Source organism: Lampetra fluviatilis, chromosome 70 (assembly GCF_964198595.1).
Source record: "Lampetra fluviatilis chromosome 70, kcLamFluv1.1, whole genome shotgun sequence".
Taxonomy (NCBI): domain Eukaryota; kingdom Metazoa; phylum Chordata; class Hyperoartia; order Petromyzontiformes; family Petromyzontidae; genus Lampetra; species Lampetra fluviatilis.
The window spans coordinates 170,370-195,822 of record NC_136344.1 but is presented as its reverse complement, the minus strand read 5'-3'; the positions used below and the strand labels follow the sequence as shown (position 1 = coordinate 195,822).

General features: G+C 54.7%; 2 protein-coding genes across 2 annotated transcripts in view; both read left to right on the top strand.

The window, feature by feature from the left end:
• The window catches only part of TDRD12 (tudor domain containing 12), a 31,368-nt gene extending 20,416 nt beyond the window's left edge, over positions 1–10,952 (top strand). Inside the window, exons 8-12 of the mRNA XM_078883279.1 lie at positions 1,718–2,319; positions 3,981–4,188; positions 6,203–6,295; positions 7,730–7,924; positions 10,941–10,952. Of these exons, the coding sequence (XP_078739405.1) occupies positions 1,718–2,319; positions 3,981–4,188; positions 6,203–6,295; positions 7,730–7,924; positions 10,941–10,952 (1,110 nt within the window). The remainder of the gene's footprint in view (positions 1–1,717; positions 2,320–3,980; positions 4,189–6,202; positions 6,296–7,729; positions 7,925–10,940) is intronic.
• A 515-nt stretch (positions 10,953–11,467) lies between these two features.
• On the top strand, positions 11,468–18,372 carry LOC144952784 (uncharacterized). Its single transcript, XM_078883256.1, has 3 exons — positions 11,468–11,643; positions 13,908–14,214; positions 17,360–18,372. The coding sequence occupies exons 1-3, from the start codon at positions 11,606–11,608 to the stop codon at positions 17,483–17,485; spliced, it is 471 nt and encodes a 156-aa protein (XP_078739382.1). The 5' UTR covers positions 11,468–11,605; the 3' UTR covers positions 17,486–18,372.
• The last annotated feature ends 7,081 nt before the right edge of the window (positions 18,373–25,453 follow it).

The window sequence follows — 25,453 nt, the reverse complement described above, 5'->3', positions numbered from 1 at the left end:
TCTCTGTGTGTCTCTGTTTTTCTGTGTCTCTACGTGTCTCTACGGGTCTCTGTGTGTCTCTGTGTGTCTCTGTGTGTCTCTGTGTGTCTATGTGTGTCTCTGTGTGTCTCTGTGTGTCTCTGTGGGTCTCTGTGTGTCTCTGTGTGTCTCTGTGTCTCTCTGTGTGTCTCTGTGTGTCTCTGCGTGTCTCTGCGTGTCTCTGTGTATCTCTACGGGTCTCTGTGTGTCTCTGTGTGTCTCTGTGTGTCTCTGTTTTTCTGTGTCTCTACGTGTCTCTACGGGTCTCTGTGTGTCTCTGTGTGTTTCTGTGTGTCTCTGTGTGTCTCTGTGTGTCTCTGTGTGTCTCTGTGGGTCTCTGTGTGTCTCTGTGTGTCTCTGTGTCTCTCTGTGTGTCTCTGTGTGTCTCTGTGTGTCTCTGTGTCTCTCTGTGTGTCTCTGTGTGTCTCTGTGTGTCTCTGTGTGTCTCTGTGTCTCTCTGTGTGTCTCTGTGTTTCTCTGTGTCTCTACGGGTCTCTGTGTGTCTCTGTGTGTGTGTCTCTCTGTGTCTCTGTGTGTCTGTCTCTGTGTGTCTGTCTCTCTGTGTGTGTGTGTCTGTCTGTGTGTGTCTCTGTGTGTGTGTCTCTGTGTGTCTCTGTGTGTGTGTCTCTGTGTATGTGTCTCTATGTGTCTCTGTCTCTCTGTGTCTGTCTCACTGTGTGTGTGTCTCTCTGTGTGTCTGTCTCTCTGTGTCTGTCTCACTGTGTGTGTGTCTCTCTGTGTCTGTCTCTCTGTGTCTGTCTCACTGTGTGTGTGTCTCTCTGTGTCTCTGTGTGTCTGTCTCTGTGTGTCTGTCTCTGTGTGTGTGTGTGTCTGTCTGTGTGTGTCTCTGTGTGTGTGTCTCTGTGTGTCTCTGTGTGTGTGTCTCTGTGTATGTGTCTCTATGTGTCTGTCTCTCTGTGTCTGTCTCACTGTGTGTCTGTCTCTCTGTGTGTCTGTCTCTCTGTGTCTGTCTCACTGTGTGTGTGTCTCTCTGTGTCTGTCTCACTGTGTGTGTGTCTCTCTGTGTCTCTGTGTGTCTGTCTCTGTGTGTCTGTCTCTCTGTGTGTGTGTGTCTGTCTGTGTGTGTCTCTGTGTGTGTGTCTCTGTGTGTGTGTCTCTGTGTATGTGTCTCTATGTGTCTCTGTCTCTCTGTGTCTGTCTCACTGTGTGTGTGTCTCTCTGTGTGTCTGTCTCTCTGTGTCTGTCTCTCTGTGTCTGTCTCACTGTGTGTGTGTCTCTCTGTGTCTCTGTGTGTCTGTCTCTGTGTGTCTGTCTCTCTGTGTGTGTGTCTGTCTGTGTGTGTCTCTGTGTGTGTGTCTCTGTCTCTCTGTGTCTGTCTCACTGTGTCTCTGTCTCTCTGTGTCTGTCTCTCTGTGTCTGTCTCTCTGTGTCTGTCTCTCTGTGTGTCTGTCTCTCTGTGTCTGTCTCACTGTGTGTGTGTCTCTCTGTGTGTCTGTCTCTCTGTGTCTGTCTCTCTGTGTGTGTGTCTCTCTGTGTCTCTGTGTGTCTGTCTCTGTGTGTGTGTCTCTGTGTGTGTGTGTGTCTCTCTGTGTGTCTGTCTCTCTGTGTCTGTCTCACTGTGTGTGTGTCTCTCTGTGTCTGTCTCTCTGTGTCTGTCTCACTGTGTGTGTGTCTCTCTGTGTGTCTGTCTCTCTGTGTCTGTCTCTCTGTGTGTGTGTCTCTCTGTGTCTCCCCGCAGCTGCTCGTCACACACGTGGAGTGCGTGACACAGTTCTCCGGGCGGATACTGCACTACCGACGCCCGCCAGAAGCAACAACAACAACAACAACAACCGCCACCACCACCAACACCAACAACACCGTCACCACCACTACCACCAACAACACCAACAACACCACCACCAACAACACCAACAACAACAACAGCACCACCACCAACAACACCAACAGCACCACCACCAACAACACCAACAACAACAACACCACCAACAGCAACAACACCGTCACCGACGCCACCACCACCAGCAGCACCGTCACCGACTCCTCCACCACCGGCGGCGATGAGGGTGACGACGACTACGGAGGCGGTGATGGTGATGGCGGTGGCGGTGGTGGTGATGACGGTGACGGTGGTGGTGACGGTGGTGGTGGTGGCGGTGACGGTGAAGGTGGTGGTGATGGTGACGGTGACGGTCCGTCCGTGACCACGAGCGCGGTGCACCTGCGTCTGGCCGCCCAGCTGAGGCGCCACTACTCCCGGTTGGCGCCCGGCGCGGCGCCACCGCTCCTCGTGCCCGGGCAGCTCTACGGCGTGAGGATGGCAGCCGGCTTCTACTGCAGGTGAGTGAGTGGGTGGGTGAGTGGGTGGGTGAGTGAGTGGGTGGGTGAGTGGGTGAGTGAGTGGGTGAGTGGGTGGGTGAGTGGGTGGGTGGGTGGGTGAGTGAGTGAGTGGGTGAGTGGGTGAGTGGGTGGGTGAGTGAGTGAGTGGGTGAGTGGGTAGGTGAGTGGGTGATTGTGTGAGGAGCTCACAAATCCTTGAAAGATCTGGGCAAAGTCCCATCGGTGAGCTCCTCCGGCAGGCAAGGCTGCGTTGGCTGGGTCATGTAGCCCGCATGCCCAGCCACCGCATGCCGAAACAGCTTTTGTTCGGCCTGATTGAGGGGGCTAAACGGGCGCGGCACGGGCTAGAGAAGAGATGGAGTGATGTGGTACAGGAGGACGTGGAGCTGAGTGGACTTGCCGATGACTGGTACCAGCGGTGTCAAGATCGGCCTCTGTGGAGGAGGCTCGTGAAGGACGCTACTGGGCAGTTGGAGGCAGTCGCCCTCCAACAACAACGGAGGGCGGAGGAGCGACGCTCACAACAACGAGCGGAGCGCCGGGTGGCTAAAGCACAGCCAGTTGGCACAGTAGGGGGCACAGGTGGTGCATCAGCCAGTCATCTCGGTCATCTCGGTCAGTCGACCCATGGCACCTGCTGGGTCTGCCCCGTGACCTCCTGCCAGCGGGCGTTCGACACTTCACGTGGCCTCAGGGTGCACATGGCCTGGCACAAGCGTCGTGGTGACGTCACCGCCACTTAGTGGCGAATGGCGGTTGTTGTTGTTGAGTATGTGAGTGTGTGTGTGTCAGTAAGTGTGTGTGGGAGTGAGTGTGTGTGTCAGTGAGTATGTGAGTGTGTGTTGTGTCAGTAAGTGAATGTGTGTGTGAATGTGAGTGTGTGTGTGTGTCAGTGTGTGACTATGCGAGTGTGTGAGTGTGTCTGTGAGTGTGCCAGTGTGTGTGTTGAGTGTGTGTCAGTGTGTGACTATGCGAGTGTGTGTGTCAGCGTGTGTGTGTTGTGTGTGCCAGTGTGTGACTGCGAGTGTGAGTGTGTGTATGTGAGTGTGTGTCGGTGTGTGACTATGTGTATGTGTTGTGTGTGTCAGTGTGTGAGTATGTGTGTGAGTGTGTGTGTGTGTCAGTGTGTGTGTGAGTGTGTGTGTCAGTGTGTGACTATGTGAGTGTGTTTTGTCAGTAAGTGAATGTGAGTGTGTGTGTTGTGTGTGTGTTGTGTGTGTCAGCGTGTGTGTGTGTCAGTGTGTGTGTGTCAGCGTGTGTGTGTGTCAGCGTGTGTGTGTTGTGTGTGTCAGTGTGTGTATGTGAGTGTGTGTCAGTGTGTGTATGTGAGTGTGTCAGTGTGTGACTATGTGTGTGTGAATGTCAGTGTGTGTGTCAGTGTGTGTCAGTGTGTGTGTCAGCGTGTGAGTGTGATGTGAGTGTGTGTGTGTCAGTGTGTGACTATGCGAGTGTTTGTGTGTGTGTGAGTGTGTGTTGAGTGTCAGTGAGTGTGTGTCAGTGTGTGTCAGTGTGTGTGTGTCAGCGTGTGTGTGTGTCAGTGTGTGACTTTACGAACGCGCCACAGCGCCGGCAGCCTTCACCGCTGCTCGCTCACGGCACTTGCCCCAACAGTCTGTCGAGGCTACACGGCACGGCACGGCCACCTTTGCCTGCGTGCGCAGGGCTCGCCTGCTCGGGGTGGTCCCGGCAAACTCGGCGTCGGCGCTTCTCCCGGTGAGCCTGGTGGACGAGGGTCGCTCCGTCGCGGTGAGGCCCGGCGAGCTGCTGGAGCTCCCGCCGGCGCTGGTCACTCGGCCGCCCCCCCTCGCCGTCTCCGTGGTGATGTGCGGCCTGCGACCCGCCGCAGGGGACTGCGAGTGGACGCCGCAGGTGGACGCACGCTCGCACGCACGCTCGCACGCTCACCCACTCACCCGCACGCTCACCCACTCGCTCACACGCTCACCCACTCACCCGCACGCTCACACACTCACACACTCGCCTGCACACTCACCCGCACGCTCACTCACTCACCCGCACGCTCGCTCGCTGGCTCGCTCGCACGCTCACACACTCACCCGCACGCTCGGTCGCACGCTCACCCGCACGCTCACCCACTCACCCGCACGCTCACACACTCACACACTCGCCTGCACACTCGCCCGCACGCTCACTCACTCGCCCGCACGCTCACCCACTCACCCGCACGCTCACCCACTCACCCGCACGCTCACCCGCACGCTCACCAACTCGCCCGCACGCTGAGTGTGTATGCACCTGTGTGTGTGTGTACGCGGGACTGTGTGTGTGTGTACGTGTGTGTGTGTGTGTACGCGTGCCTGTGTGTGTGGCTGAGTGTGTACGTGTGTGTACGTGTGTGTACGCGTGCCTGTGTGTGTGTGCGTGTGTGTGTGTGTATGCGTGCCCTGTGTGTGTGGCTGAGTGTGTGTACGTGTGTGTGTACGTGTGCCTGTGTGTGTGTGTGTACGTGTGTGTGTGTGGCTGAGTGTGTGTACATGTGTGTGTGTGTACGTGTGTGTGTGTGCGCGTGTGTGTGTGTATGCGTGCCCTGTGTGTGTGGCTGAGTGTGTGTACGTGTGTGTGTGTACGCGTGTGTGTGTGTGTGTACGTGTGTGTGTGTGGCTGAGTGTGTGTACATGTGTGTGTGTGTACGTGTGTGTGTGTAAGCGTGCCTTGTGTGTGTGTGTACGTGTGTGTGTGTACGTGTGTGTGTACGCGTGCCCTGTGTGTGTGTGTGTGTGTACGCGTGTGTGTGTGTGTACGTGTGTGTGTGTGTGTGTACGTGTGTGTGTGTGTGTGTACGTGTGTGTGTGTGTGTACGCATGCCCTGTGTGTGTGTGTGTACGCGTGTCTGTGTGGCTAAGTGTGTATGCGCCTGTCTGTGTGTGTGCGCGTGTCTGTGTGTGTGTATGCGTGTCTGTGTGTGTGTACGCGTGTCTGTGTGTGTCTTGAGTGTGTATGCGCCTGTGTGTGTGTACGTGTGTGTGTGTACGCGTGCCTGTGTGTGTGTACGTGTGTGTGTGTGTGTACGCGTGCCTGTGTGTGTGTGTGGCTGAGTGTGTATGCGCCTGTCTGTGTGTGTACGCGTGTCTGTGTGTGTGTACGTGGGACTGTGTGTGTCTGATTGTGTATGCGCCTGTGTGTGTGTACGTGTGTGTGTACGCGTGCCTGTGTGTGTGTACGTGTGTGTGTGTGTGTACGTGTGTGTGTGTACGCGTGCCTGTGTGTGTACGTGTGTGTGTGTACGTGTGTGTGTGTACGCGTGCCTGTGTGTGTGTGTGTGTGTACGCGTGCCTGTGTGTGTGTACGTGTGTGTGTGTGTGTACGTGTGTGTGTGTACGCGTGCCTGTGTGTGTACGTGTGTGTGTACGTGTGTGTGTGTACGCGTGCCTGTGTGTGTGTGTGTGTACGCGTGCCTGTGTGTGTGTACGCGTGCCTGTGTGTGTGTGTGTGTACGCGTGCCTGTGTGTGTGTGTGTGTACGCGTGCCTGTGTGTGTGTACGCGTGCCTGTGTGTGTGTACGCGTGCCTGTGTGTGTGTGTACGTGTGTGTGTGTGTGTACGCGTGCCTGTGTGTGTCTGAGTGTGTATGTGGGGAGCGGTGGTGGCCCGAATTCGATTCCCGCTCACGGCCAACACCAACACCACCGATTCTAGAGATCTGAACCGGTCCTGGGCCTCCCCTAGGTCGACTCAAACGAGTTGCAGTGGTGGACAATAGTAAACATCGCCACCGGGGAGACAAAGGCGGCCGGGCGTGGTGCTGGCCACCCACCCACCCCCTCTGTGTGTGCCTTCACAGGTGCTGCTACTCGCAAACAGCCCTTGCCCCAACGGTCTGTCGAGGCTACACGGGGGACCTCTGTCTTTGTCTGTGCGGGCAGGCGCTGGCGTTCGTGCGCGAAGCGGTGCAGGGCACGGTGGTGGAGGGGAGCGTCGCCCTCGCTGCTGAGGACACGCTGTGGGTGGACTCGCTGGTGAGTCGCTCGTTCGACAACTCGACCCCCACGCGCTCGCCCACGCACGCGCGCGCACGCACGCACACACACTCATACATCCACTCGCACACACTCATACGCGCGCACACTCACTCATACACGCACACGCACACACTCGTACACACACATTCGTACACACACACACTCGTACACACACACACTCGTACAAACACACACGCACACACACTCATACACACACACGCACACACTCGTACACACACATTCGTACACACACACACTCGTACAAACACACACGCACACACACTCATACATACACTCGTACACACTCACACACACGCACACACGCGCACACACACACACACACTCGTACACACACACACCCGCACACACGCACGCACGCATGCACACTCGTACACACACACACACGCATGCACACTCACACACACACACACCCGCACACACACACACACTCGTGCACACACACACACACACTCGTACACACACACACCCGCACACACGCACGCATGCACACTCGTACACACACACACACGCATGCACACTCACACACACACACACACCCGCACACACACACACACTCGTGCACACACACACACACACACACTCGTACACACACACACCCGCACACACGCACGCATGCACACTCGTACACACACACACCCGCACACACACACGCATGCACACTCACACACACCCGCACACACACACACTCGTACACACACACATCCGCACACACACACACACTCGTACACACACACACCCGCACACACGCACGCAGACGCCAAACACTCTGAACGTGTGATGACGTCGATTCTAAATGTGGAGGGGGAAAAAAACGGAGGACCTGGTGAGAAAAATCAACTTGACCACGGAGAGAGAGAGAGAGAGACTCCAAATACACAGCAGGTGTCAGGGTCGGGATCAAACCCACGACCTCCTGCAGACCAGGCGAGGTAGTCAACATCTCCTAGCCACCGTGATGATGATGAGAGAGAGACGCAGACTTCAAATCTACAGCAGCAGCAGGCATCGTCAGGGTCGGGATGGAACCCACGACCTCCTGTGTACCAGGCGAGGTAGTCAACATCTCCTAGCCACCTTGATGATGATGAGAGAGAGACGCAAACTCAAAATATACAGCAGGTGTCAGGGTTGGGATCGATCCCACGACCTCCTGCGTATCAGGCGAGGTAGTCAACATCTCCTAGCCACCATGGCATCGTCAGGGTCTGGGATTGAACCCACGACCTCCTGCGTATCAGGCGAGGTAGTCAACATCTCCTAGCCCTGTGATGATGATGATGATGAGAGAGACCCACGACCTCCTGCGTATCAGGCGAGGTAGTCAACATCTCCTAGCCAGCTCTCACAAACGCCGCTCACTGATAACCTCACCCCCCCCCACCCCCCCCCTCTTTTGTACGCCCGGTGCAGCACCGGCGTACGTGGCTGCCTGGCTTGCGTGCCGAGGCGGTGGAGGCGGGCGTCCACGCCCAGCTGATGAGCCGCGGCTTTGCCGAAGCCAACCCGGGACACGCGGCCGCTCTCGTGCGAGCCATCTCGCCCAGCGGCGGAGCGGAGACTCCCCGGGGGGGAGCCACGCGTCGCCGCGGGGGGCGGGAGGGGGGGGTGGGGGGGGAGGGGGTGGAGGGCGACTGTGGCAGTAGCAACCACAGCAACAGTTGCATTGGCACTGCCACCATCATCACCACGGCACCCACCGACAAGGCCATCACTACGTCTGCTGCCACCATCACCGCACCCACCAACAACGCCATCACTGCGTCTGCTATCACCGCTGCCATCATCACCACACCCACCAACAACACCATCACTATATCTGCTACCACCCCCGTCACCATCACCACCGACAAAGCCACCACTGCGTCTGCTGCCACCCCTGTCACCATCACCACCGACAACGCCACCACTACGTCTGCTGCCGTCACCACCACCGCCACCACCACCACCACACCCACCACCACCACCACCACACCCACCACCACCACCACACCCACCACCACCACACCCACCACACTCACCACACTCACCACACCCACCAGTGTCAAGACTGCGCCAGTCGGGACTGGCACTGGCCACGTGTCACGTGTCACTGCTCAGTCTCGCATGTGTCCGGCACCACCACCGCCACCATCGCCACTCATCAGTCATCCACCATCGCCACTCATCAGTCATCCACCATCGCCACTCATCAGTCATCCACCATCGCCGTTGATCAGTCAACCACCATCGCCACTCATCAGTCATCCACCATCGCCACTCATCAGTCAACCACCATCGCCACTCATCAGTCATCCACCATCGCCACTCATCAGTCAACCACCATCGCCACTCATCAGTCAACCACCATCGCCACTCATCAGTCATCCACCATCGCCACTCATCAGTCAGCCACCATCGCCACTCATCAGTCATCCACCATCGCCACTCATCAGTCATCCACCATCGCCACTCATCAGTCAACCACCATCGCCACTCATCAGTCATCCACCATCGCCGTTGATCAGTCATCCACCATCGCCACTCATCAGTCAGCCACCATCGCCACTCATCAGTCAACCACCATCGCCACTCATCAGTCATCCACCATCGCCACTCATCAGTCATCCACCATCGCCACTCATCAGTCAGCCACCATCGCCACTCATCAGTCAACCACCATCGCCACTCATCAGTCATCCACCATCGCCACTCATCAGTCAGCCACCATCGCCACTCATCAGTCATCCACCATCGCCACTCATCAGTCATCCACCATCGCCACTCATCAGTCAACCACCATCGCCACTCATCAGTCATCCACCATCGCCACTCATCAGTCAACCACCATCACCGTTGATCAGTCATCCACCATCGCCACTCATCAGTCAACCACCATCGCCACTCATCAGTCAACCACCGTCACTGTTGATCAGTCATCCACCATCGCCACTCATCAGTCAACCACCATCGCCACTCATCAGTCAACCACCGTCACTGTTGATCAGTCATCCACCATCGCCACTCATCAGTCATCCACCGTCACCGTTGATCAGTCATCCACCATCGCCACTCATCAGTCATCCACCATCGCCACTCATCAGTCAACCACCATCGCCACTCATCAGTCAACCACCATCGCCACTCATCAGTCAACCACCATCGCCACTCATCAGTCAACCACCATCGCCACTCATCAGTCATCCACCATCGCCACTCATCAGTCATCCACCATCGCCACTCATCAGTCATCCACCATCACCGTTGATCAGTCATCCACCATCACCACTCATCAGTCATCCACCATCGCCACTCATCAGTCATCCACCATCGCCACTCATCAGTCATCCACCATCGCCACTCATCAGTCATCCACCATCACCGTTGATCAGTCATCCACCATCGCCACTCATCAGTCAACCACCGTCACAGTTGATCAGTCATCCACCATCGCCACTCATCAGTCATCCACCATCGCCACTCATCAGTCATCCACCATCGCCACTCATCAGTCATCCACCATCACCGTTGATCAGTCATCCACCATCGCCACTCATCAGTCAACCACCGTCACAGTTGATCAGTCATCCACCATCGCCACTCATCAGTCATCCACCATCGCCACTCATCAGTTATCCACCATCGCCACTCATCAGTTATCCACCATCGCCACTCATCAGTCAACCACCGTCACAGTTGATCAGTTATCCGCCAAGATCGTCACCATTCATCGGTCAGCGAACATCACCGTTCATCAGTTATCCACCGTCACCATTCATCTGTCAGCGAACATCACCGCTCATCCGTCAATCACCACCAGTCAGTCACGTGACCAGTCTACCAGCCGGTCACGTGACCAGTCCTCAAGTCAGTCACGTGACCAGTCCACCAGCCAGTCACGTGACCAGTCCACCAGTCGGTCACGTGACCAGTCCACCAGTCAGTCACGTGACCCATCCTCAAGTCAGTCACGTGACCAGTCCACCAGCCAGTCACGTGACCCATCAAGTCAGTCACGTGACCAGTCCACCAGCCAGTCACGTGACCCATCAAGTCAGTCACGTGATCAGCCCACCAGCCAGTCACGTGACCCATCAAGTCAGTCACGTGACCAGTCCACCAGCCAGTCACGTGACCCATCAAGTCAGTCACGTGACCAGTCCACCAGTCAGTCACGTGACCAGTCCACCAGTTGGTCACGTGACCAGTCCATCAGTCAGTCACGTGACCCATCCTCAAGTCAGTCACGTGACCAGTCCACCAGCCAGTCACGTGACCCATCCTCAAGTCAGTCACGTGACCAGTCCACCAGCCAGTCACGTGACCCATCCTCAAGTCAGTCACGTGACCAGTCCACCAGCCAGTCACGTGACCCATCCTCAAGTCAGTCACGTGACCAGTGCACCAGCCAGTCACGTGACCCATCAAGTCAGTCACGTGACCAGTCCACCAGCCAGTCACGTGACCCATCAAGTCAGTCACGTGACCAGTCCACCAGCCAGTCATGTGACCCATCAAGTCAGTCACGTGACCAGTCCACCAGCCAGTCACGTGACCCATCAAGTCAGTCACGTGACCCATCAAGTCAGTCACATGACCAGTCCACCGGTCCGTCCTCAATTTGGTCACGTGACCACTCCACCAGCCGGTCACGTGACCAGTCCACCAGTGGGTCACGTGACCAGTCCACCAGCCGGTCACGTGACCAGTCCTCAAGTCGGTCACGTGACCAGTCCACCAGCCAGTCACGTGACCCATCAAGTCAGTCACATGACCAGTCCACCGGTCCGTCCTCAAGTTGGTCACGTGACCACTCCACCAGTCGGTCACGTGACCCGTCCACCAGTCAGTCACGTGACCAGTCCTCAAGTCGGTCACGTGACCAGTCCTCAAGTCGGTCACATGACCACTCCACCAGCCAGTCACGTGAGCAGTCCTCAAGTCGGTCACGTGACCACTCCACCAGCCAGTCACGTGAGCAGTCCTCAAGTCGGTCACGTGACCTGTCCACCAGTCAGTCACGTGACCAGTTCACCAGTCGGTCACGTGACCAGTCCTCAAGTCGGTCACATGACCACTCCACCAGCCAGTCACGTGAGCAGTCCTCAAGTCGGTCACGTGACCTGTCCACCAGTCAGTCACGTGACCAGTTCACCAGTCGGTCACGTGACCAGTCCTCAAGTCAGTCACGTGACCAGTCCTCAAGTCAATCACGTGACCACTCCACCAGCCAGTCACGTGACCAGTCCTCAAGTCGGTCACGTGACCACTCCACCAGCCAGTCACGTGACCAGTCCTCGACTCCGTCACATGATCGGAGTCTGCCTGCCCGGTCGCCCCCTGAACCTGTGAGTACACGGGGCTCCGTGCCCCCCAAACCCCCCCCACCCCCCCCGATGTTGACAAACCACGTGGCGTGTGTACATCTTCACGCGATGAGCGGAGAGATGAGTCAGAGGGCGCAAACGGGTTTTGATTCCTTACCCGTACCCGGCCGCACCGGGGTCGCAAACGGGTACCCGTACCCTACCCGTACCCTACCCGTACCCGGCCGTACCCGGCCGGGTACGGGTATCGGGTACCCGATTGCGACCTCTGGGATGAAGCCACGTTGCAGGCGCGGGTGGGTTGATTCTAGGAACTTGAATCGTGAGAAGAGACAAGACGTTGGGAAATGAGTGACAAACGGCGACTCACCAGTGACTCACGGCCTACCCTACCCGTACCCGGCCGGGTATCGGGTAGGGTACGGGTATCGGGTACCCGATTGCGACCTCCTCTGGGATGAAGCCACGTTGCAGGCGCGGGTGGGTTGATTCTAGGAACTTGAATTGTGAGAAGAGACAAGACGTTGGGAAATGAGTGACAAACGGCGTCTCCCCATGTGACTCACGGCCTACCCGTACCCGGCCGCACCAGGGTAGGGTACGGGTATGGGGTACGGGTAGGCCGTGAGTCACATGGTGAGTCACCGTGAGTCACTCATTTCCCAACGTCTTGTCTCTTCTCACAATTCAAGTTCCTAGAATCAACCCACCCGCGCCTGCAACGTGGCTTCATCCCAGAGGTCGCAATCAGGTACCCGTACCCTACCCGGCCGGGTAGGGTACGGGTACGGGTAGGGTACGGGTACGGGTAGGGTACCCGTTTGCGACCCTGGTGCGGCCGGGTACGGGTAAGGAATCAAAACCCGTTTGCGACCTCTGGTCACATGACAGATTTGACGTGACAGCTGACTTGCCGTGCAAAGAAAAAATGCATTATTGAGCTCCCCCCCCCCACCCAAAAAAAATAACAAAAGTGTATTTGTATAATGTTTACATGGTGTGCAGTCTGGAATGTACCCACATGGCAAATTTCAAGTTTGTTGCATGTCGGGAAGTATGCTAAACATTTTGAACAGACGCACATAATGACGACTTTGCCTTTTAGATATATGTAGATAGCCCTGTGAGCCGTGCAAGCTCTTGATTTGGGTGCAACCGCAACAAACAAAAACATGAACGGAGAAACATCTTAAAGCGGCGGCGTGCAAACAGAAACATCCTGGGATAAACCGGCAAATCTTTCCCGGGAAAAGCAAAAACACCGTATTGATGCAAGTCAAACAATAACAACCATAAGACTTGGTTCTTTCGGTAAAGTCAGGTGGAAGGGAAATAAAAAATTAAAAATATATTTTAAAAAATGTAAAATATATATAAAGAAATACATTAAAAAAACTCTAAAACAATAAAATTATTGTTGAATATTTTTATTATTTTATTATTTCCCTTCTACGTGACTTTACCGAACGAACCGAGAATATGAATCCCTGCAGTCACGAAAGCTTTACATCGAAATCACGAGACAATTTCGATTAAAGTCATCGGGTCAACGGCCAGGGCGTGCTGGTGTATTCCGCAAATCTGGCCGACTGTGAGGGCGGGCACAAGCCGGCGTGAGTAGGTGAAACGTTGAGTTTTATAAGGGCACCACGGGGTGACCAGCCCCTCCCCACCCAGCCCCAGCCCTACCACCCCACACCCAGCCCCACCCTCCCCACCCAGCCCGTCCCCACCCACCCTCCCCACCCAGCCCTTCCCCACCCAGCCCCGCCCGCCCCTCCCCACCCAGCCCCACCCAGCCCCACCCCTACCACCCCCCATCCAGCCCCACCCTCCCCACCCTCCCCTCCCTACCCAGCCCCTCCCCACCCAGCCCCACCCCTCCCACCCCACACCCAGCCCCACCCTCCCCACCCAGCCCGTCCCCACCCACCCTCCCCACCCAACCCCTCCCCACCCAGCCCCACCCACCCCTCCCCACCCAACCCCTCCCACCCCCCACCCAGCCCCACCCCTCCCACCCCACACCCAGCCCCACTCTCCCCACCCAGCCCCTCCCCACCCTTCCCTCCCCACGCAGCCCCTCCCCACCCAGCCCCACCCGCCCCTCCCCACCCAGCCCCTCCCAGCCCCTCCCCACCCAGCCCCACCCCACCCAGCCCCTCCCCACCCAACCCCTCCCTACCCAGCTCCACCCCCCACCCAGCCCCACCCAGCTCCACCCAGCCCCTCCCCCCACCCAGCCCCTCCCTGTGTCCGTGTGTCGCCGTGTGTCCGTGTGGCAGCGCTTTCCTGGGGAGGGGACGACCCCGGCAAGCTGCGGCGCCCACGGTGGACTCCACCAGGGTGTACTCCTCTGCCAGGGTGGACTCCTCCGCCAGGGGGGACGACTCCGCCAGGGTGGACTCCTCCGCCTGGGGGGACGACTCCGCCAGGGACGACGACGACTCCAGGGACGACTCCTCCACCAGGGTGGACTCCTCCAGGGGGGACGACTCCGCCAGGGGGGACGACTCCGCCAGCACCGCCCCAATTGGAGTGGACGACTCCGACGGAGGGATGGGACGCAGAGATGGACGTCGCCACACTCTGGTACGCAGCCCCAAGCCTTAAACACCAGGCCCTAAGCCCCTCCACTCTAGGCCCTAAGCCTTAAACCCTAGGCCCTAAACCCTCCACCCTAGGCCCCAAGCCTTAAACACCAGGCCCTAAGCCCCTCCACTCTAGGCCCTAAGCCTTAAACCCTAGGCCCCAAGCCCTCCACCCTAGGCCCCAAGCCTTAAACACTAGGCCCCAAGCCCTCCACCCTAGGCCCCAAGCCTTAAACCCTAGGCCCTAAACCCTCCACCCTAGGCCCCAAGCCTTAAACACTAGGCCCTAAACCCTCCACCCTAGGCCCTAAGCCCTCCACCCTAGGCCCTAAGCCCCTCCACCCTAGGCCCTAAGCCCCTCCACCCTAGGCCCTAAGCCATAAACACTAGGCCCCAAGCCCTCCACCCTAGGCCCTAAGCCCTCCACCCTAGGCCCTAAACCCTCCACCCTAGGCCCTAAGCCCTCCACCCTAGGCCCTAAGCCCCTCCACCCTAGGCCCTAAGCCCTCCACCCTAGGCCCTAAGCCCTCCACCCTAGGCCCTAAGCCCTCCACCCTAGGCCCTAAGCCCTCCACCCTAGGCCTTAAGCCCCTCCACCCTAGGCCCTAAGCCTTAAACACTAGGGCCCCAAGCCCTCCACCCTATGCCCAAGCCCCTCCACCCTAGGCCCTAAACCTTAGGCCCTAAGCCCTCCAGCCTAGGCCTGAGGCCCCAGCCTCTGGGCCCGAAGCCCTAGGCTGTAAGTCTTAGGCCTGAGACCCCAGGCCTTAGGCCCTAAGCTGGAGCTTGCTACTTACAGCACTTGCCCCCCAACAGTCTGTTAAAGGCCATACGGGGGGTTTCTTTGTCTTTCTGTGTACGTGCGTGTGTGTTCCGTACGTGTGTTCCGTACGTGTGTTCCGTACGTGTGTTCCGTACGTGTGTTCCGTACATGTGTGTGTGTGTATGCAGTGGCGGCTCCTGCAAAATCTCTCAGGGGGGGGGCAAATGTCTGGATGATTTATAAGAATAAGGTCCACCCATGCAAAGGATAAATTAACAGCTTAAGCGTGTAAAAAGGCAACTTCACTTCTTTAATATTAATGAAAAATAAAGTGACTCTTACAATACATCTTGTTTGTTTCTATACTCACTATTAAAACAATCCACTCAAGTTTCTTTTATTAAAGATTCCACGAGGTGGCCACAAATTATATTGTTGGATGAAACGTGCTTGCGTATGATGAAGCCGTAGAGAATGCATTGCAGCGCCCCCCCCCGTTCGAAAAAAAACATCTTTGAATGTAAGTCTACGGCAGGGGTCCTCAAACTACGGCCCGCGGGCCACATGCGGCCCGCCGAGGACATTTATCCGGCCCATGGTCACTGATTGGGCTGCGGTGGTGAGCACTGATTGGGTTGCGCTGGTGAGCACTGATTGGGTTGCGCTGGTGAGCACTAATTGGGTTGCGCTGGTGAGCACTAATTGGGTTGCGCTGGTGAGCACTAATTGGGTTGCGATGGTGAGCACTAATTGGGTTGCGATGGTGGGCACTGATTGGGCTGCGATGGTGGGCACTGATTGGGCTGCGGTGGCGAGCACTAATTGGGTTGCGCTGGTGAGCACTGATTGGGCTGCGGTGGCGAGCACTGGCCCCCTGTTTAAAAAGTTTGAGGACCCCTGGTCTACGGGAACACTCGTGAAATCGCCCAAAAAGAGGCGGCGCTCCACAGAACGTGACATGACGCTGATTGGAACTATATCCAGAGGCTGACAGTGACGGCTCGCGTGACTCTGTGGTTGAATGACATTGGTGGTGCGTCGCCCAATCGCCCTAATGAAGAAACCGCCCCTGTGTGTATGTATTGGGGCGGTAGTGTAGTGGTTAGCCGCTGCGCTACGAGTTTGATTCCCGCGCACGTCCAACACCAGCGACGGTTATCTGAACCGGTTCTGGGCCTCCCCTAGGTAGACTCGGCCTCAAATGAGTACCTGGTGCGGTGTTTGGTAAACTTCGCCACTGGGGAGACAAAGGCGGCCGTGCGTGGCGCTGGCCAACCACCCCCTCGTGTGCCGTTCCGGCCTTCATAGGTGCTACACACTTAGCAGCAGTCTGTTAAGGCTACACGGGGCAATCTTTAAATTTCGATTCGAAGCTTTCGTGACTGCAGGGATTCATCTTTTTGGTTCTTTCGGTAAAGTCGTCGCGTAGAAGGGAAATATAAAATGATAAAAATAAAACTTCATAAAATACAATTCTCACGACGTTTCGGCCACAACGCAAGCAGCCGTCATCAGGTGAAGAACAGGTCTGTCGGAAAGACACGGAATCTTTGTATGTGTGTGCGAGTGTTTATGTGTGTGCGTGCGTGCGCGGGTGGATGGGTGTGCATGCGTTCGTGTGTGTGTGTGTGTCTGTGTGTATGTCTGTACGTGTGGGTGTGCGTGCGTGTGTGTGGGTCTGTGCGTGTGTGTGTGTCTGCGGGTGGATGGGTGTGCATGCGTGGGTGTGTGTGTGTCTGTGCGTGTGTGTGTGTGTCTGTACGTGTGGGTGTGCGTGTGTGTGGGTCTGTGCGTGTGTGTGTGTGTATGTGTGTGTGCGTGCGTGTGCGGGTGGATGGGTGTGCATGCGTGGGTGTGAGTGTGTCTGCGCGTGTGTGTGTCTGTACGTGTGTGTGTGTCTGTGCGTGTGTGTGTGTCTGTGCGTGTGTATGTGTGTGTGTGCGTGCGTGTGCGGGTGGATGGGTGTGCATGCGTGGGTGTGAGTGTCTGCGCGTGTGTGTGTGTGTCTGTGCGTGTGTGTGTCTGTGCGTGTGTGTGTGTGTCTGTGCGTGTGTGTCTGTGCGTGCGTGTGTGTGTGTCTGTGCGTGCGTGTGTGTGTGTGTGTGCGTGTGTGTGTGCGTGTGTGTGTGTGCAGTGCGTGTCCCCCGTGTCTCCGCTCCCTCACCACGTGATGTGTGTGTGTGCGTGTGTCTGTGCGTGTGTGCGTGTGTGTGTGCGTGTGTGTGCGTGTGTGTGCGTGTGTGTGTGCGTGTGTGTGTGTGTGCAGTGCGTGTGTGTGCAGTGTGTCCCCCGTGTCTCCGCTCCCTCCTCACGTGATGTGTGTGTGTCTGTGTGTGTGTGTGTCTGTGTGTGTGTGTGCGTGTGTGTCTGGGCGTGTGTGCAGTGCGTGTGTGTGCAGTGCGTGTCCCCCGTGTCTCCGCTCCCTCCTCACGTGATGGACCCGGACGTCTGGGACTCGGCCTCTGATGTCAGCGACCTGCAGGACTCGGACAACTCGGCAGACGCATAGAGACACACGCAGAGACACGCACGCAGAGACACGCGGAGACAGTCATAGAGACACACAGAGACACGCACGCAGAGACACACGCAGAGACACACGCAGAGACACTCACACAGACAGACAGAGACACGCAGAGACACACGCAGAGACACACAGAGACACACGCAGAGACACACGCAGAGACACACGCAGAGACACACAGAGACACACGCAGAGACACACGCAGAGACACACGCAGAGACACACGCAGAGACACACGCAGAGACACGCAGAGACACGCAGAGACGCATAGAAACACACGCAGAGACACACGCAGAGACACACGCAGAGACACACGCAGAGACACACGCAGAGACACACGCAGAGACACACGCAGAGACACAGAGACACGCACATAGAGACACACACGCAGAGACACGCAGAGACACAGAGACACACACACAGAGACACACAGAGACACGCAGAGACACAGAGACACGCACCTAGAGACACACACGCAGAGACACACAGAGACACGCAGAGACACACAGAGACACACACGCAGAGACACGCAGAGACACATGCGCAGAGACACACGCAGAGAGACACACGCAGAGACACACAGACACGCAGAGACACATACACGCAGAGACACGCAACAACAACCACCATTCGCCACTAAGTGGCGGTGACGTCACCACGACGCTTGTGCCAGGCCAAGTGCACCTTGAGGCTACCACGTGAAGTGTCGAACGCCCGCTGGCAGGAGGTCACGGGGCAGACCCAGCAGGTGCCACGGGTCGACTGACTGAGATGACCGAGACGATTTTAGATTTGAAGCTTTCGTGACTGCAAGGATTCATACTTTTAGGTTTTTTTCGGTAAAGTCACCATGTAGGTAAAAAATAAAATAATGCCGTTGTTATTGAGCTGATCTGGCCCAATCGCTCCTGACCAGGTGTGCCAGCATCATGACCAACTCGGGCATTGAAGTCACCCAACAGGATGACTCTATCCCGAGGGGCCACTTTAGCCAGCAGCTGTGACAGGAGGTCATAGAAGGCATCCGACTCATCGGCTTTGCCCGCATCCCTCCACGGATGTTCGTTTTCGGTGGGCGCATAAGTAACCACGACCACCACTCGACCACCGCCTCCGGTTGATGGGAAGGCGAGCCCAAAGTAGCCTGGGGCTTACAGCTTCCCACACACCTCACCGCAGAGACAAAGACAAAGATCCCCCGTGTAGCCTTAACAGACTGTAGGGGCAAGTGCTGTTAGCGAGCACCTATGAAGGCCGGAACGGTACACGAGGGGGTTGGGTGGGCCAGCACCACGCCCGACCGCCTTTGTCTCCCCAGTGGCGATGTTTACACACCGCAGCAGGTACTCATTTCAGGCTGAGTCGACCTAGGGGAGGCCCAGGACCGGTTCAGATAATCGTCACTGGTGTTGGCCGTGAGCGGGAATCGAACCCAGGTCGCCGGGTTCATAGCGCAGCGTAGCGCTAACCACTACACCCACCACTCCCCGTAAACACGCGCGCAGAGACACACACAGAGACACACACAGAGACACACACAGAGACACACACAGAGACACACACAGAGACACACAGAGACACATACAGAGACACACAGAGACACACGCAGAGACACACGCAGAGACACACGCAGAGACACACAGAGACACACACAGAGACACACACAGAGACACACACAGAGACACATACAGAGACACACACAGAGACACACAGAGACACATACAGAGACACACACAGAGACACACACAGAGACACATACAGAGACACACACAGAGACACACACAGAGACACACACAGAGACACACAGAGACACACAGAGACACACAGAGACACACAGAGACACACACAGAGACAGACACAGAGACACACACAGAGACATACACAGAGACACACAGAGACACACAGAGACACACACAGAGACACACACAGAGACACACACAGACACACACAGAGACACACACAGAGACACACACAGAGACACACACAGAGACACACACAGAGACACACAAAGAGACACACACAGAGACACACAGAGACATACACGCACACAAACTGAGACGCATGGACACGAACCATTCGCCACAAAGTGGAGGTGACGTCACCACGGCACCTGTGCCAGGCCAGGTGCACTTTTTGAGGCCACGTGAAGTGTCGAAGGCTCACTGAGAGGGAGGTCAGACCCAGCAGGTGCCACGGGTCGACTGACTGAAATTACTGGCCGATGCGCCACCTGTGCCTCCTACTGTGCCAACTCGCTGTGCTTTAGCCACCCGGCGCTCCGCTCGTTGTTGTGAGCGTCGCTCCTCCGCCCTCCGTTGTTGTTGGAGGGCGACTGCCTCCAACTGCCCAGTAGCGTCCTTCACGAGCCTCCTCCACTGAGGCCGATCTTGACACCGCTGGTACCAGTCATCGGCAAGTCCACTCAGCTCCACGTCCTCCTGTACCACATCACTCCATCTCTTCTCTAGCCCGTGCCGTGCCTGTTTAGCCCGCTCGATCCGGCCGAACAGAAGCTGTTTAGGCATGCGGTGGCTGGGCATGCGGTGGCTGGGCATGCGGGCTACATGACCCAGCCAATGCAGCCTTGCCTGCCAGAGGAGCTCACCGATGGGACTTTGGCCAGATTTTTCAAGGATTTGTGAGCTCACAATCCAGCCTGTTAAAACCCAGGATGGATTGTAGGCAGGGCAGCCTGAATGTTTCTAACCGGCGAAGATGTTCCATTAGAGAGGGGTCCACGTTTCGCAAGCGTAGAGAGAAGGGAGGGAATGACCGTGGCCGAGAAGACCTGAAGCTTCTTGCGGAGCGACAGACCAGGTAGCTTCCGCGCAGCGGCGTTACGCAGCCAATTTAAATATAATGCCGCTCGACTGATTCGGAGCGAGAGACCTTTGCTGTCAAACCTGGAGAGCCGGTCATGAGCACACTGCCCAGGTGTGGCAATTTTAGTTTCATTAAACTTTTTGTTAACGTGTTTTTTTTTTTCGCTTTTATTATTCACAATACATTTTTTTTTATTTTTTATTTAAATTTTTTAGTTTTCTCACCTACGTGACTTTACCGAAAGAACCAACAATATCATCTCCACTCTCTCCACAACTGTGCCATCACCAACGGGGGAGTTGTGTGTGGGGGGGGGGTGGAGTTGTCCAATGACACAATAACCACAGGCTAGGTGTCGATTTGAAGCTTTCGTGACTGCAGGGATTCATCTTCTTGGTTCTTTCGGTAAAGTCATCACGTAGAATGGAAGTAATAAAATAATAAAAATAAAACATAATAGAATACTAAAAAGAAACATAATAAAATAATAAAAATAAAACAATAAAATAATAAAAATATAACATAATAAAATAATAAAAATGTAACATAATAAAATAATAAGAATAAAACAATAAAATAATAAAAATAAAACATAATAACATTTCGATTTGAAGCTTTCGTGAAGGCAGGGATTCATCTTCTTGGTTCTTTCGGTAAAGTCATCACGTAGAAGGGAAATAATAAAATAATAAAAATAAAACATAATAGAATACTAAAAAGAAACATAATAAAATAATAAAAATAAAATAATAAAAATATAACATAATAAAATAATAAAAATGTAACATAATAAAATAATAAGAATAAAACAATAAAATAATAAAAATAAAACAATAACATTTCGATTTAAAGCTTTCGTGAAGGCAGGGATTCATCTTCTTGGTTCTTTCGGTAAAGTCATCACGTAGAATAGAAGTAAAATAATAAAAATAAAACATAATAAAATACAATGTTCACGACGTTTCGGCCACAACGCAAGCAGCCGTCCTCAGGTGAAGAACAGGTCTGTCGGAAAGACAGCGTCTGAATGAACAGGTCTGTCGGAAAGACAGCGTCTGAATGAACAGGTCTGTCGGAAAGACAGCGTCTGAATGAACAGGTCTGTCGGAAAGACAGCGTCTGAATGAACAGGTCTGTCTTTCCGACTGTCTTTCCGACAGACCTGTTCATTCAGACGCTGTCTTTCTGACAGACCTGTTCTTCACCTGAGGACGGCTGCTTGCGTTGTGGCCGAAACGTCGTGAGAATTAAATTTTATTGTTTTATTTGTATTTTATTATTTCCCTTCTACGTGACTTTACCGAAAGAACCAAGAAGATATGGTAATGTCCTTGACGGTGGTGCTGATGTTGATATGATGATGGTGATGGTGGTGATGGTGGTGATGGTGGTGATGGTGGTGATGGTGGTGCATAGTTGTCAACCCATACGGTTTTCAAGTCCATACATCGTACAGCCGTTTCAATCCGGGCAAAACATTCTCTTTGTTTTTCTCTCTTGTGATGGGACTTTGGGGGATGAACGTCGAGATTTATAAAGGAAAATTCAATTACAAATAAATTTAAAATAATAAAAGCCCAAGGGTGTATGTGGGGTGATCAATAATATCTTAATACTGGTAGGAACGAAGTGAACCAGCCTACAATAGATTATATCGTCCGTCCGTCCGTGTAGCAACATCGCCCCCTACTGCAAACACTTGGCAGGACCCTACAAAAACCTTTAGACTCAGTGAGGCTTTCCTGGCTAAACAAGTGTGACATTCCCTTATAATTCCCTGACATAGTTTTTAATTAAAACATTTAAATAAAAAATTAACTCACAGCGGCCTAAAGCCTACAGCTAGGCCTAAAGCCTAGAACTAGGCCTCAAATTCTCCCTTCGTATCGTACCCCCGCGTGTGTGAAAGGGAGTTGATGTTTAACAATGTTACATTCCCTGATGTTTTTTTCAATAGAAACATTTACATTTAAAGCTTTTACATTAATCATTAAAACATTTAAATTTAAAATTAACTCACAGCGGCCTAAAGCCTACAGCTAGGCCTAAAGCCTAGAACTAGGCCTCAAACTCTCCCTTCGTATCGTACCCCCGCGTGTGTGAAAGGGACTTAATGTTTAACAATGTTACATTCCCTGATGTTTTTTTTCCAATAGAAACATTTACATTTAAAACTTTTACATTAATCATTAAAACATTTAAATTCAAAATTAACTCACAGCGGCCTAAAGCCTACAGCTAGGCCTAAAGCCTAGAACTAGGCCTCAAACTCTCCCTTCGTATCGTCCGATTAGGTGAAGCAACATCGCCCCCTACTGCAAACACTTTGCAGGACCCTACAAAAACCTTTAGACGCAGTGGGGCTTTCCTGGCTAAACAAGTGTAATAATACATTATGTTTATATTCTTTGTTTATTCGTTCCTACCAGCCCACCCCGCAGGGACCTGGTTGGTCTCTCATCAGGCAGGGCACTGATAAGAGGTTGACAGTCACGGTGTTATGAACCCGCTGAATACGCGCTAAGCCTCAACCAACATCCTTATTCTTTGGGTCTTTAGGTAAAGTCACGATTGTAAGTTCAAAAAAAAAAATACAAAAGTCTTTTTATACTTTTTGCACTGTGTACCGTCTGGAAGCTACCCGCGTGCCAAATTTTAAGTCGTGTTGCATGTCGGGAAGTATGCTAAACATTTAGAACAGACACACATTCACAAATTTTCATTTTTTTAAATATATTGGCTTGATACTGGTAGGAAACTCCTGGTTACACCAGCCCACAGGGGATTATTTTGTCCGTCCGTCGTGCAGGGAGGGGCTGGGTGGGGAGGGAGGGGCTGGGTGGGTGGGAGGGGCTGGGTGGGGAGGGGTGGGGCTGGGTGGGTGGGAGGGGCTGGGTGGGGAGGGGTGGGGCTGGGTGGGGAAGGGAGGGTGGGGAGGGGCTGGGTGGGGAGGGGTGGGGTGGGGAGGGTGGGGCTGGATGGGGGGTGGGAGGGGTGGGGCTGGGTGGGGAGGGGCTGGTCACCCCGTGGTGCCCTTATAAAACTCAACGTTTCACCTACTCACGCCGGCTTGTGCCCGCCCTCACAGTCGGCCATATTTGCGGAATACACCACGCCCTGGCCGTTGACCCTGCAGGCCATTGACCGAGCATCCCGACGTTCCTACCAGCTCCCTCCGCAGGAGGAATGTGTTTATATTTTCCCCGCACAAGAAACGGCTGACTCGACAACACCATGCTTGCTATTGCATCACAGGAAACCGCTTCGCATTAAAGATGATTTTTCTTGTTTTTTTGTGTGTGTGAGTGAGTAGGTGAGTGAGTGAGTAGGTGAGTGGGTGGTTGGGTGAGTGAGTGGGTGAGTGAGTGAGTAGGTGAGTGAGTGGGTGTGGTGGTGAGTGAGTGGGTGGGTGAGTGAGTGAGTGGGTGAGTGAGTGAGTAGGTGAGTGAGTGGGTGTGGTGGTGAGTGAGTGGGTGGGTGAGTGAGTGAGTGGGTGAGTGAGTGAGTAGGTGAGTGAGTGGGTGTGGTGGTGAGTGGGTGGGTGAGTGAGTGAGTGGGTGAGTAGGTGAGTGAGTGGGTGTGGTGGTGAGTGAGTGAGTTGGTGAGTGTGGTGGTGTGTGTGTGTGAGTGAGTTTGGTGATTGTGGTGGTGTGTGTGAGTGAGTAGGTGAGTGGGTGGGTGAGTGAGTTGGTGAGTGAGTGAGTAGGTGAGTGAGTGGGTGTGGTGGTGAGTGAGTGGGTGAGTGAGTGAGTGGGTGAGTAGGTGAGTGAGTGGGTGTGGTGAGTGTGGTGGTGTGTGTGTGTGAGTGAGTTTGGTGATTGTGGTGGTGAGTGTGAGTGAGTAGGTGAGTGGGTGGGTGAGTGAGTTGGTGAGTGAGTGAGTGAGTAGGTGAGTGGGTGTGGTGGTGAGTGAGTGGGTGGGTGAGTGAGTGAGTGGGTGAGTGAGTAGGTGAGTGGGTGAGTGGGTGAGTGAGTGAGTAGGTGAGTGAGTGAGTGAGTTAGTGAGTGAGTGGGTGAGTTGGTGAGTGTGGTGGTGAGTGTGTGTGTGAGTGAGTAGGTGAGTGAGTGAGTAGGTGATTGTGGTGGTGTGTGTGTGTGTGAGTGAGTAGGTGAGTGGGTGGGTGAGTGAGTGAGTGGGTGAGTGAGTGTGGTGGTGAGTTCGGTGGTGAGTGTGTGTGAGTGAGTAGGTGAGTGAGTGGGTGAGTAGGTGAGTGAGTGAGTGAGTAGGTGGGTGAGTAGGTGAGTGAGTGAGTGAGTTGGTGAGTGTGGTGGTGAGTGTGTGTGTGAGTGAGTAAGTGAGTGAGTGAGTTTGGTGATTGTGGTGGTGAGTGTGGTGGTGTGTGTGTGTGAGTGAGTAGGTGAGTGGGTGGGTGAGTGAGTGGGTGAGTGTGGTGGTGAGTTCGGTGGTGAGTGTGTGTGAGTGAGTAGGTGAGTGAGTGGGTGAGTGAGTAGGTGAGTGAGTGGGTGAGTGAGTAGGTGAGTGAGTGGGTGTGGTGGTGAGTGAGTGAGTGAGTTGGTGAGTGTGGGAGTGAGTGAGTAGGTGAGTGAGTGGGTGTGGTGGTGAGTGAGTGAGTTGGTGTGTGTGTGTGAGTGAGTAGGTGAGTGAGTGAGTGGGTGAGTGAGTGAGTGGGTGAGTGAGTAGGTGAGTGGGTGAGTGAGTGGGTGAGTGAGTGAGTAGGTGAGTGAGTGGGTGTGGTGGTGAGTGAGTGAGTGAGTAGGTGAGTGAGTGAGTAGGTGAGTGAGTGGGTGAGTTGGTGAGTGTGGTGGTGAGTGTGTGTGTGAGTGAGTAGGTGAGTGAGTGAGTAGGTGATTGTGGTGGTGAGTGTGGTGGTGTGTGTGAGTGAGTAGGTGAGTGGGTGGGTGAGTGAGTGAGTGGGTGAGTGAGTGAGTGTGGTGGTGAGTTCGGTGGTGAGTGTGTGTGAGTGAGTAGGTGAGTGAGTGGGTGAGTAGGTGAGTGGGTGGGTGGGTGAGTGAGTGAGTAGGTGAGTGAGTGAGTAGGTGAGTGAGTGAGTGAGTTGGTGAGTGTGGTGGTGAGTGTGTGTGTGAGTGAGTAAGTGAGTGAGTGAGTTTGGTGATTGTGGTGGTGGTGTGTGTGTGTGTGAGTGAGTAGGTGAGTGGGTGGGTGAGTGAG

Bases quoted from the DNA above. Each gene is read 5' to 3' on its own strand.
- LOC144952784 (XM_078883256.1), top strand. From the start codon at position 11,606: ATGATCGGAGTCTGCCTGCCCGGTCGCCCCCTGAACCT. The intron at 11,644-13,907 runs GTGAGTACACGG...TCCGTGTGGCAG, and splicing joins CCCGGTCGCCCCCTGAACCT to CGCTTTCCTGGGGAGGGGAC. The intron at 14,215-17,359 runs GTACGCAGCCCC...GCGTGTGTGCAG, and splicing joins ATGGACGTCGCCACACTCTG to TGCGTGTGTGTGCAGTGCGT.